The sequence below is a fragment of the Phaethon aethereus genome (assembly GCF_964289735.1).
Source record: "Phaethon aethereus genome assembly, chromosome: 2".
NCBI lineage: Eukaryota > Metazoa > Chordata > Aves > Phaethontiformes > Phaethontidae > Phaethon > Phaethon aethereus.
The window spans coordinates 146,548,702-146,562,792 of NC_138582.1; the positions used below are offsets into that span (position 1 = coordinate 146,548,702).

Consider the following 14,091-nt stretch of genomic DNA (forward strand, 5'->3'; position numbering starts at 1 on the left):
TTATTTGTGCTTTCCTTTAGACCTTTAAAAATAACAAAACCGCCACAATCCAATGTCTGTCAAAACAGCAGAACTGGTTCACCTTAGAAGCACTAGACCCTGGAAAATTGCTCCATCAGAAATTTCGCTGGGTAATTCCGATGTCCATGGCAAAAGATGTAGAGTGGTTGAACTTGCTCCTTTGCTACCTCTGCAGGTTATATTCCTTCTATTCATCCCATTCGGCAAAAAAATATTCCAGGGATCATCAGTTGTTAAGCAATGCTTTGAGTTGCACATACTTTGGTCTTTTCTCCATTGAGTAGGTAGCCATGGTAAATCAGAAAAACCTGTTCTTTTTCCCCACTGTGCTCTTCCCAAGTGCCAAAAGAAACTGAGACAATGGCGGGGGAGCACAGAACTGGGCAGTGGTGGTACAGGGGACAAATATTAAATGGAAGGTCTGCATAGCAATGGGTTCATGTACATGCTAAAATATTAAAATGCAGTGGATCCAGCCAAGAATGCTAGCTTCTATTCATTTGTTCTCCTTCTGAAGTTTGTAAAAGTAGTAGTTTCTTTTTCCGATATTCTTCATTCTCCTTCTCTGCTTCCTCATCTATGGATTTTCTTACACATGCTTTTAGTTCCTCAATTCCTTCTCCACTATATGTAGACACAGGAATTATATCTTTGAATTCAAGTGTATTTGCAGGAATAATTTCTTCCTCTAGTAAGTGTAAGAAGTCTGAAAAATCATACCGAAAGAGTTAGTACAACCCACAAATAGTGTATCACTAGAAAGCCCATAAAATCCCATTAAATTTAGAAAATAAACTGTAATAAATTACAGTAATAATTAATAGGCATAACTGCAATTAATACTAGAAGTATCCTTTGCTTAATTAATCTTTTAAAAAATAGCTAAAGTCTCAGAAGAGAAGCACTGACATAGCAGTTATGCCATACTTACACCCTCATGAGAAGATTCTATACTTTTCCTTTAAGATGTGTACAAAGAAATCCCAAGTTGAAGAACATGGGAGACTGATGGTTCTAAGCCTTCCTGGTTCTTATACACTCCAGGAAATAGGAAGAAATTCACCCCAATGTAATCGCAAAACTGAAGTAAACCGACCTAGACCTGTCCAGAATTTTCATGTGTTTTGGCCAAAGTCACATGATAAACTGTATATACATGAGTGTCTGTAAGGGGACCTTCAACAGAGCTTACTGTCACCCAAAGTACCCAGGCTGGAAATTTACTCTCCCATATCATAGTCGGGAAAAGATCTTCTAGGATATCTGTATTTTATTAAAATACCTCCCCAAGAGCAAAGCCAGCACTACAAACGCATATAAACGGAGCTCTAAATGCAGGAAGTGGTTTTAAAATATATGTTCAAATAATAAATGTAATAGTTGACTTCACTTCAGTCTCAAACAACTCCTTGCCAATGCAGAGTTATCCCTGATGAAATCTTATTACTACTGTCGTCAAAGATAATTGTTGAAAGTTAATTTACCTTGAGGATTCTGTAGTTGTTTTATAAGTTCATTCAGATTATCCTTTGCACAAGGCAAATCCATTTTATTAATGGCAAGAAGTGCAGGCTTTGTTAGAAGTTCCTCTTTGTACAGCTCCAGTTCCTTAAAAGACAGGTGAATTTGCTTTAATAAGTATTTGTAGTTTAACAAGTGCTACTATAATTTTACTTCTCTCAATTGTTTAAATGCTTAAATAGTCGTTTCAGGCCTAGGCAGCTGTGAGATTTACTCAAGTGCTCAAGGTTGATGTGTTAAAGCAGTCTGACAGAAGAAAATAATATTCGGTGATTTTTTGCTCAAACACAGGTAATTCAGGTAAACAGGCTGGCTGATTCTGAAAGAGCCTCCTATAAAAAGAATGACGGTTTTGGTTTTGTTCTTCTGATATCCACAAACACAAAATCATTTTCAGAAGAAGTTCAGACCTATAAAATGTCTAAGAAAATTCTTTGGAGAGTTTTCTGATTCTTAAGCATTTTAATAAACTATGATTAATATCAGAAATAAAATCACAACCACGAATAAGCTAAAAATAAACAGCAATAGGCAAAATTCAGAAAATTCATCATCTTAACTCATATAGCTAGAGAGAAAACAGCTGCTAAACTTGAAATTACATAAAAGATATTATTTTAATCAGAAGTAATGATAAGAGATGGAAACACTGAATGCCTGCAAAGCAGGGGCTGATATGTCATCTCCATTACACTATGCAGTAATGGCATCAAGGCAGGGATTTAACTATACTCATGTATTTCTACTTCCTAAAATGCTACCAGATTGGCGAACTGAAAATCACATGTCTTTTCACCTTCGCTTGACTGTAAGAAATATCCCATCTGCTGCACAGATTAATGAAGTAACAGTTGTGCCCAACATAAAATACAGCAGTTTCACCTGGACAGTTAAAAATAAAGGTTTCATCATTTCAGAGAATCCTAAGCTTGTTAACTAGCCTTATATTATAAATCCAGAACGCACACTAACATTTGAAAGTTCTTGATCAAAACTGAGCCTCTTTCTTGGCTCAATACGTAACTACAACTGTCATTTAGGAAGATGAGAACTTACCTTTGTTAGTAGCAATATAGTTTCAAAGGCTGTTCTGAACCGAGTCTTAACAGACAGCTGAAACCCAGAAATATCAACCTGAAAAAGTTACACAAAAACAAGCTTTGTGTGATTAAATTATGTTACAGTATCAAGGTACACTCCATCAACTACTTTGCAGTAAAACATCTGTGTACACTGCTCATTCCTGAGCAAATAACTGAGGGAACTACACATCAAAGTAACACCAGGGACGCTGGAAGCACAAACTGGTTGGTTCTTATACAGTGTTTCTCAAAGGGCTGATTTTAAAACCTCTTTCTTAAGGGGATCTTACTAGAAAAAGAAATAAAAAAAAAATCACCCCATGCTTTAATTATGCTTGGAACACTTCACCGCTCTAAATTTATTGGCAATTTTTAATGATAAGCTCTATTTTAAGGATGTAATTTATCATCAGTCGTTTGAGTGTTCCATTCTGAAAACAGTATTACAGCTATATTTATCAGAAAACATGCAAATTACAAATAATTTCCTAAATTCCAACTACACTGCAATTAAGATGCATTTTATTTACTCCACTGCCTTTGATTTCAATAAGTTGTAAATTTTATTTAACTTACAACTAAAAGAAGTTGTTTGGTTCTTTCTACATGTTTGAGAAATTTGTGGCCCATCCCTTTGTTTGCATGTGCGCCTTCAATCAGTCCTGGGAGATCAGCTACTGAAATCTAGGAAAACAGAGGTTTCAAACAAAAGATTTCCAACAAGCAAAAGTGGTGATTTTGAACTATCAACACCTATTATCATTTTATATAAACAAAAGAACCCAGGCAAAGGAATGTCAGGAATAACTACTTTGAGAGACTCCTTTTACAACGGTGTGTATTCCTTGGAATTGTGGGGGGAGTCAGTTCTCCAGCAGTATGCATTGGCTGTTTCAATACATTTAGAATCTATCATCAGAAGCAGATTTAAACAAAATGCTACTATTACACAGACATTGTGCTCCTCATGTTTCCCCATCTATTTATTTATAGCTGTCTGCAAAGTAGAAAATAGAGGGTAATAACACTTTGGCAGAAATCTTGCTAAATTTACCTATTACCTGAGAATAAAACAGACTCTGAAAGGCAAGAAGATTAGGGCTATCACGTTTGTATAGAATTCAAACTGCCACTGGAACAGAAAATAAAGTATGTTTCTTGTAGCTACAGAAGATGATTATTCCAAATGCAAACCCACTTAACATTGTTCCCCTGAGCGTGAGCAGTCCCAAGAATTTGTCTTCTGCTCTTCAACTGAAATGAGATTTTGATTAGCGTACCAGCTTCCAACCAGAGCCCAGCAAAGACTGCCACAATGGACATGAATCTTGTCATTCTCTCTGCTGGCTGGGACAGTTGTACACAGTTGTAAAGGAGAGCTGAGACAGACCAAAAAAGAGCAGAATACTAAAAACCCCAAATATCTGCTCAGTAACTCACAGAAAGCTAAGACAGATAGTGAAGCAAAGAAGAGCAAGCAAATCTATCTAATACCCATTTAGACAGCAACTGCATTCACTTAAAAAATGCCCAAAGCCAGCACACAATAAAATTTGCAGTGGGCTACCTATCGCAAAAGGGGGCTTTCTGCTATGAGTGAGTTACATTCCCACTCACGTGTCACACTAAATTCTAACTGTTATGTACTTCTTAAACATGTGAAGCCTTGCTTCACAATTTTCCATCTAGAGACCTGTGTCTGGGTGAACCACAGACCTGAAACAGGGAGAGAGTAACTGAAACAGAGAGAGAATAACTACAGAGTTAGAACAGAAACATCCACTTCCTGGTGTGATGTGTTTGGGTGCTGTAGTACTATCATCACCATCTTTTTTTTCCCCAACTTTAGTCCTCTTTCAAAGAACACTTTTTATGGCACTCAAAGAAACTCATATTCTCTCAAAACTGCACTTGGTTCAGATATTCTGGTAGAAAATGTAAATGGCTCTGCTAATTTCCATGATCTGGTACTAAGACCTGAAGCCAGACTCATATTCAGATCCTCTACTTCTGTGTCTTTTCTTTTGCAAGTAGTAATGACAGACGGCACCAGGTAACTCACATGTTTTCTTCTTTATAATGTACTAAGATAAAATAAACTAATTCCTACATATTTCCTTAAAAACATCAATGTTCTGTAGGGGAAAAAAAAGATGTAATAAACCAGTCTCCTTTGAGTGACAGAGGACAGTCACCTCAGTTACTGCTTTTAATTGCTTACATTGCTTTACTATCTCAGCAGTTGCAATACTGAGAGCTGAAGTACTTCCTCTTACAGATGTTCCCTGTGATCCTTAGTTGCCTTGATTTCAGAAAAGAGAAGTTTTGTCCATATAGTTCCTATATAGTACCCGACATTCTAGTACAAAAACCATGAACTGCAAAAACAGCCAACAATAAGGGCCATTTGCTGTAACGTTGAAACAGTCTGCAGAAAAGAAAGCCAGGAGCACAAGCAGTTCTCCTGCTGGAGAAAGATTGACCAGTAAGAGCAAGAGGTCCTGATGGCAGGTAGCTAGTTCTTTTTTAAAAAGGCTATAAACAATCCTATTATTTGCAGCACTGTTTTCTAGGATAAGTTACTCTAAACTAGCAGAAAAAATGAATATAAAAAAAAATTCCCTTAGATGTGTGCATCTCTACAGGGAACCTGACAAACTAAACTTACTTCCTTTAATATACAGTTTTGTTAAAGCTTGTTAAACAAAGGTTTCAAGCATCAGCTACTGAATCCCCCTAAGATTATTGCTTCTGAAAGTAAAAACAGGAATCTTCTGTCTTTTCACACCTGAGAGGTACACTTTTCTGGTTTACACATCCGAAACCCTTTTAGCATTTGCCTTTTATCTTGGAAGTGATGAGCCCAGTACTGCATGTATCATACACTTAAAAAACAAAACAAAAGCACATCAAAGAAGAGTCAAGCTTGAGGACATCAAAATGTTTGCTATAAATTACATGAACTTGGGGTCCAAAATCTATAAAGAGTCTGGTAAGCTGGGTGGAGTTGGGTTCACAAAAAATAAGGTGGTAGGGCAGTAGCTCTACCAGTCCTCCAGAGCTACAGCCTGCTACAAAAGGAACTGGACACAGGTACCTCACCTCTCATGTAGTGTACTATTCTGGCTGTTCAGGCAACCACTATCACTTAAAACAATTTTTTATTTTTATTATTTACTTTTAACTATTTTATTAAAAACAAACAAACAAACAACCTCAACAAAAACCAAACCAGAAAAGGAAGTCGGAGCAGCCAACCTAGAAAGTCAGAACAGTAAGTTATGGTAACTGGGTTATAGTCACTAAATTCCCTATCATTTACTTCTGCAGATCTGCAGCTATTGGACAAATTTGGCCCTATTTAAAATTCATTCTGAAAATTACTCATTCATTCCAAAGCTCTCTGTAGAGCCAACTTGCAAAAAAATTTCCTCTAAGTAAAAATAACAGGTTAGCCTCTGAAACAATATTTTTTTAATAGTCCTAAACTTAACAAGAGTATGCTAGGACACAGCAATCTCAATTCCACACACAAGCTCACAAATCTAAGATTATAAAGAAGGATTAGAACTACAGAAAGGAGACAAGGGAAAATCAGAAGCCTTATTAAAGTGATTTGAAATGAGCTCAACATGCCGTTACTGCATTTGACTATAAAGCTCTCTCCTTATTACTTTATAAAAACAGTACTTTCTGCACAACTTTCATTAAGTCCATTTAATGCATTTTATATGTATACATTATAGATACGCACACATGTAAAAACCTACAAGTTTCCTTTTTCTTTCTGAAATTATATTAAGCAACATAATTAAACATTATATACAACTTTAATGAACAACCAGAATGAACTTTCATACCAACCTGCTTATAATCTGCATACATGATCTTTCCTAGTTCAGGCTGTACTGTTGTAACTATAACAAGGGAAAAAAGGGGGAGGGGAAAAAAACTAAAACTTTTTAGTATTTTTAAAAGTGTTCATGTTACAAAACATTTAAATGTTGCAGGACTTTCTCACTTCATATTTAAATGAAACAAACGTTCAGTAGCAGAAAAAAATAAGGCAAATGGTATGTTATGAATTACTGGAAAAGGAATAAAGAAAAAGCAAAAGAAGAGAGAACAAAATTAGACCACTCAAAAAACCCATGGTTCACCACATCTTGGCACTGTCTGCAGTTCTGTTGCTGTCATCCCAAAAAGAGAACAGAGGGGCTAGACAGGTCTCAGACACTCTGAGTAAAAAGGGTTATCCTGACTATGGAATAGCTTCTAAATAAGGAAAAGTAAGGAAAGGCAAAGCGAGACAGGACTCTTCCAACTGAGGAAAAATATAACAAGGCTAGAGAATTGGGAGTGGTGAAGAAGTCGGGTAGGAATTACCCGTACTTGTACTCTTACTTTTTAATTGAAGAATGATCAGATGGCTTATCCTAATCTACTGATAGAAAAACAGTAAAAATAGCATTTCTCAGTGATACAAACCAAAAATCTTACTCTGTTGCAAGAACAGGTGGTAGCTATTTCCAGAGCATACAAGATGTTCATACAAAGGAACCTGGTGGTGCATATTCAGTAAACTGAGTATATTGCACACCATGGAGAGTCTCAGATGCAATAAAATGTGCTGAGACTAAAAGAAATGTTAAATAGACCCTACATCAACAGGTTGAAGCATTATGAGTGTGTATACGTGAAATACTGAGGTGGTTAAAGGAACTGGACACTGAAACAGCAAGTTCTCTCTCTAAAGTATTTCTTACAATTAAAAATCTGTGTATCATATTGTCCTGTATCATATTGCAGCAGTGACCTGACCTGAGCTGGCTTTGGTGCCCAGTAACTCCATGCAACACCCCACCTCGCCTGTCCTGAGTGACCACCATAAGGGATGGAGCCCAAAGTCATGGACTAAATAAACTCAGCAGACATTTCACGGACATTTTGGAGGGAAGTCTATGGACTAAGGGGATGATAATCTGTGTATTATGTTAAAGGATGGGAAGGGGAGTGGTGGTTATTGAGGTTATATTGGATAGTGTGGTACCTGAGCATAACGTAAATAGTATGGAATAAGGGGTGGATAATGTCCTGGTTTCAGCTAGGGTAGAGTTGATTTTCTTCACAGAAGCTGGCGTGAGGCTATGTTTTGGATTTGGGATGAGAAAATGTTGATAAGGTGCTGATGTTTTGAGTTGTTGCTAAGTAGTCAAGGACAGTCCAGCTTCTCATGCTGGCCTGCAGCGAGCAGGCTGGGGGTGCACGGGAAGCTGGGAGGGGACACAGCCGGGACAGCTGACCCAGGCTGGCCAAAGAGATATTCCATACCATATAACATCATGCTCAGTATATAAAGCTGGGACAAAGAAGAAGGAAGGGGTGGAGGGACGTTTGGAGTTATGGCGTCTGTCTTCCCAAGAAACCATTACGAGTGATGGAGCCCTGCTTCCCTGGAGATGGCTGAACACCTGCCTGCCCATGGGGAGTGGTGAACAAATTCCTTGTTTTGCTTTGCTTGCGTGCGCAGCTTTTGCTTTACTTATTAAAGTGTCTTTATCTCAAACCATGAGTTTCCTCACTTTTACTCTTCCGATTCTCTCCCCCGTCCCACCGTGGGGGAGTGAGCGAGCAGCTGCGTGGTGCTTAGTTGCTGGCTGGGGCTAAACCACGACACATATTTAGCAGGCAACATGGTTATCCCCTATTCTTTATGATAAACCTGTAAACCAAGTCAGAGAAAAGACTTCTTGCTCTCATGAAATACTACTGCTCTAAAAATAAGAGTATGAACTTACATGCATAATTTGCAATCTCAGGTTTGGCATGAGAAATCTTGCTTAACAAGGATGATTTTCCCGCATTTGGAAACCTAGAAGGAAAGTCAGGATTTATACACTAAATAAACACATCTGTGATTCCTGTGTATTTTATTACCAAATACACTATATTACCTTAGTCAAACTCAATGCCATCAAGTGATTTTTGCAGACTTATTTATCAGACTTTTTAAAAAAACAAACCAAAACCCAAAACCCAGATCATTATGATTTTGTTAAATCAAATCTGAGTAACTTTTCTAAATCCAACAATACTTCCCAAGGATGCAGGCAGGAGAGGTGTGTAAATACATGTGTAACAGATTTAAGGGAAATCTTTCAAAGTCACTTGAATGGAAATACAGCAGAGGCATCCAGGTCTTCTTGGATTCAGTCTTCACAGGCTATAGCTAATTTTCTAAGTTACATTTACATTCTAAACGCTTGTCATGAAAATGCATCTTATCAGTTGGATTTACAGTCTTTTGGTATACAAATCATGGTTAATGAAACATTCATCCCAGAGATGCTGCTAGAGATGGTAAAATAACTTCTGACACTGAAAATGGTGAACAACAGTATGAAGTGTAATCCTCTGAAGAACAGTTCTGTAGTACCTGCTTTCTTGCCCAGCAGCTATAACAGTGGTTAAAGAAAATGAAGGGTGAGGAGATGGCTGCCCAGGGAAGTGGTGAAGTCACCATCACTAGAGGTGTTCAAAAAACATGTAGATGTGGCACTTTGGGATGTGGGCATGGTGGTGTTGGGTTGACGGTTGGATCTGATGATCTTAAAGGTCCTTTCCAACCTTAATGATTCTATGATTCTACAATTTAAGTACCAATGATATCTATGCTACAGTTTAGCTAATGTAGAAAGCATATGTAAACTCTGTAGGTACATATATATGAGGGAGAGGGGGGAAGAGCAATAGAGAGTGTACCATACTTTGGGTACACAGACACACACATGCAGTTTGCGTATATTTTTAAGGCAAGGAAGTTGTATGAGGGATCGTGAAATTAGGACTAACCTGTTTTGTTACTAAGTAAACCAAAAAGAATACCAGTGAAGCCCTAGGAGCCCGTCTGTGCAGACCTGACTGTTGTAACCTTTTCTCCTTACAAGAGATAGCTACACCTGCATACTACAACAAAAACATTCCTTAAGGGATATGGCAGCTTTTACAAAAGCTTCTTCACAGAATGCATCTACCCATTGAAATGGAAACCTAAGTTAAAACCGAAATTTCAACACATGCTTATTTTCAGATTACTGAGCTGTAAAAGACACAATATCCTTGATCCATGTCAAACTTGAAGCTCATGCTGACATCAAAGGATAGACTATAGTCTTGATTTATAGCACCTGCTCCATATGGGACACGACACAAGACTTGTGTCCCAGTCAGATTCACAGTTATTCAGCACAACAGTGATCAAAGAAAGCTGTGTCTACAAGCAACTGAACATTGGTCACAAGATACAAAGGCATGTGTCACAGAGAAAACCATATATTCTCCACTTGAATACAAGCAGAATCATGAGCTGTTAACAGGGACAGCTAGTAAGAACATGAGCTAATGAAAAACAAGACTAGTATTGCATTAAGGGGCTTTACAAAGGGTTGTATATGTGGCTTGCTTAAAAAAGAAAGAGACATAATGACTCATTATAACAGGAAAACTATCAAGGGTGGTTTTAATGCACTCTGATGTTGAAAGGTGCCTTGAAGACATTCCAGAAGGTTACTCTGGTCATATCCTCAAGTGAGTATTTTATTTCCACTGAGGTACAATATGCTCTTTGAAGTTTAAATTGCAACCTACACTACACATCACAACCTGTACCCAAACCTGATGTTTTTTACCTGATCTCGTAGCAAACCACTTGCAAATCTACTGAAGTAAAAATAACAAACACAAAGAGATCAAAGTACAACCACAAATTCAAAGGCTGATTCATACTCTCAAGAAGAAAATAATATTCTCCTCTCATTAATTGATAATGACTCTTTTTATCTATTTTAAAGGGAAACTGCCATTTAAAATACAAGCCAAAATGCAAGATTACAGAAGCACTGGTGTCATAAAACTCCTATATTTTCACACATTCTAAAGCAAGAAAAGAACTTCTCTATCATGAAATTACTGAAGACCACTTCAAAATGTCCTAACTTCAGATAAATCTGATATTAACAGAACTATTTCTAATAAGCAAAAAAAAAAAAATGTAAGTAAAAACCCATGCTGTCTTCAAGTTTCCATTCTTTAACAGTGTATACTGATTAGACTATTTCCACCTCAAACCCCTTGTCATTTTACGTTTCCTATGTTTTTTATTAATAACGACCATGGGGTGGGGGGGCGGGGAAGCAGATGCTGAAGAGGCCAATACTTTCACAACTGTAGTTTGTTGAAAGCTTTCCCCAAATAAAAATATATTTATCTGCATTGTTATAAAGCAGCAACATTGAAATGCAAGTCCTACACTTTTAGTTTGCAATTACTTCCTTCCAACATTCCAAGCTGTTTGAGAGTAGGCTACATAGCCTTTGAACTCTCTTTAGAACTACTACTGAAAGGATCCACTTGTGCCAGTATCATAAATCCAAAGATGCAATACGGATAGTGTTCTTGGATATTTTGCGCCTCCTACTTATTTCATAAATATTAGCTAATAGTATTTTGATAATCACTGCAACTGCTAAATTCAATTATATTAATAATTATGTATTACCCTGATCCATGGAGCCCTTCACCCACAAAAACATAACGCATACTTTCCAAATTTTAAAATTAATTTCAATAGGTTTAAAATCTATCTGATTTTTGCAAACTGGAAGTAATTTAAGTGGCAATGCAAAAGTACTGTAACACTCATCCTCCAAACTCAAATTTCTTTGAAATCCCATTTGAAATGTACTACTTTGTTTTCTAATGTCAGTTCTCAAACTACAGTACTTACCCAACTAAGCCAACATCTGCTATAAGTTTCAAATCAAGATGAACAATTCGCCTCTGACCTTTGCAAGGCACAAAGTTTGTGGCCAAAGAGCCTCCAAGACCTCCACGAGCTGCTAGGAATCTCTCTCCTTCTGCATTAAGTTCTCCTGAAAATAAATTCACTAGTGAAAAAGCACAATCCCCTGCAGTAGTTCAGGTGTGATTTTCCACTTAAATCTATCTTCAGTGAAGAGAGAATTTTCTGTATGCTTTCTCGTAAGAGCTGTGCACTCAGGGTCATAGTATTTTTCTTTCTTTGGAAACAAATAAGAGCAATCACACCCCAGTATTCCCCTCTGTTGTATAGTTAGTCACTTCAAGAAAAGTCCTAAGTACAGGCAGGCAAAGTGTGGCCAAGATGGTAGTTCTGAAGCCTCCAATTCTTCAATTCAAGAACGCAAGGAAAAATCTGCATTGACAGAGATGTGGCTACAGCAAACCCATCACATGTTCCGTATTTTTTCATTAAGATGCAGACTATAATTTCTCCCTTAGGGTTAAAATGTTAGAATAATTTAAAAAAATAAAAATGCAACATTTGAGTATATAATTCAAGGATACCTTGAATTATATGGGTATATATGAATTATACGACATGCCTACATCATAAACAGTTCTTGCCATACATACAATTTTGTTACACATCAGAGTCATTTGTGAATTTAGTTTGAAGTCTAAACACTATGAGAAGAAAAACTCTGAGAAATTGTGAAGGAACCATTGAGAGCTATTCCAAGAGCACTGTATTGAAGGAGATCTTCCTGGTTACTACCAGGTACCACATTTCAAAAAGAGAGTAAAAAAAAGTCTAAGTATTTTAGATAACCTGAAAAGCTGACACTCAGCAAGGATCTTTAACTTGTAAGTAGTGTTATAATTCAGTAAAGTTATAGGGATAACTACCCAAGTTTATGGACACATAATTAATGTAAGGTCATTAATGATACTATGGAGCATCAGTACGGCTTCCAGCCTTTGTTTGCAAGGGCAATTTTCTTTCTGCTGCCTGTAGTGATACCAACTAACTACTGCTAATTTCTTGAAGGGGTCCTCACTTTTCCAACAATTTCTACAGTGTATTTTTTGTCAACTCTTTGTCCAAACAAACACATATTCTGGGACATGTGTAACTTTAAATCCTAGTGTTAGAAGTCTGCTAGACACTATCAATAAATATGACAGTATCTACTAGATACATTAAAACAAAGCAAAAGTCCTTACCAATCTGCTTGCCATCATCACAAAGAACTGAAATTCCCAAAGGCACATGAACTTCACAATCTTTTCCTTTTTCGCCTTTTAGCGCTTTAACACTGGGAGAAATTAAATCAAGGCTTAGTAATTTAGACTGACATTTTGCTCTCTGGAAAAGATGTATATAACAACTTCCATCAGACAGATTCTTACCTGCTGTTGGCTCCTGTTCCAGCTACAAATCTCTTTTGGGGATATCTATCCTTTATGCTCTTTAAGGTAGTTCTTTCTCGGGCGACGAACCAGACATCACCACCTCTCCCTCCTTCCCCACCTAGACGAGGATAACCCATTCCACCAGTTCCTCCTCTCACATAGAGCCGTAAATCGTCTATAAAGTTGCCATACTAACAAAACAACAAGTTTCATATCACTATTACGCGGTTTATTTTTCATTTTGTAGTCGTTAAAAACAACATGGCTAAAACTGCTCAGATAGAACTTTTCTCTGACGGCAATAATGAACGTTCAGAAAACAGACACGCAACCCTCCGAGATAATTTTTAGTAAGAGAAATGCGTGACGGTTCTTCCCCGGCAGCGATACCTCACGGCATGCCCGGCCGGCCTGCAGAGCCCCAGGGGTCAGCCCTGGCGAGGGCAGCGGGCATTGGCCTGGGACGTGCCTGCGGAGCGCCCTCCACCAGCCCGCGCCAGAGAGGCCGCAGGGCCGGGAGCGGGACCGCGGCCCCCGCTAGCCCTCCCCGCCGCCCGAGCCCTGCCTGCCTGGGGCTGCGCCCACGCAGGGCCCGTCCCCACCGATCCGCGAGGTCGGGCGCACTGACCTTCCGCAGAACCGCCCCGCCGCCCCGCACCATGGTGGGACCAGCTGCCTCCGCCCGGGCCCAGCCTGCGGCGGCGGCGAAAGGGAAGAGGCGGGACGAGGCGGGGACAGTGAACCTTGAGGGGCAGGGCGGGCGGGCCTAGTGAGGGCTATGAAGAGGACAAGAGGGCGGGCGGGGTCAGCGCCCAGGCCCTAGGGGCCTGGCTGCCGGCCGGGAGAGCGCAAAGGTAACCGAACAACCACCCCAGCTCCCCTCTTGCCGGCGGCCGCCATGACAGCCGCGGCGGGGCGAGCCAGGACCGCGTCCCGCGTAGGTGCGCATGCGCAGCCCTTCCCGCCCTCGGCTGCGTGAGGCGGTGGCGGCGGTTCTCCCCGGAGACGCTGGCACGGGAAGGGACGGGCCAGGTTTGCTGCAACGCGTCAGCTCCTGGCTCCGGTCCTCCTCGTACCCTAAAGCATCTGAAGCCGAAAGGCGCTGTGGCGTTTCGGGCCGAGGCGCGGGCAGGGATGCCTGTGGGGAGATCGAGGTCGCCGCTGCCGGAGCTGCGAGGTTTTGGGCAAGATCCGCGATCTCCAGCAGCGTGTTCTCCTTGGAAGCTGCATGCTG

General features: G+C 39.4%; 1 protein-coding gene across 1 annotated transcript; it reads right to left on the reverse strand.

Annotated features, from left to right (window-relative positions):
• Window positions 1-506: 506 nt before the first annotated feature.
• On the reverse strand, window positions 507-13,518 carry GTPBP10 (GTP binding protein 10; the record flags this gene model as incomplete). The annotated part of the gene is made up of 10 exons (XM_082014614.1): window positions 507-727; window positions 1,506-1,629; window positions 2,599-2,676; window positions 3,201-3,308; window positions 6,489-6,541; window positions 8,423-8,496; window positions 11,410-11,554; window positions 12,669-12,760; window positions 12,855-13,048; window positions 13,486-13,518. The coding sequence occupies 10 exons, from the start codon at window positions 13,516-13,518 to the stop codon at window positions 507-509; spliced, it is 1,122 nt and encodes a 373-aa protein (XP_081870740.1).
• Between the last annotated feature and the right edge of the window lie 573 nt (window positions 13,519-14,091).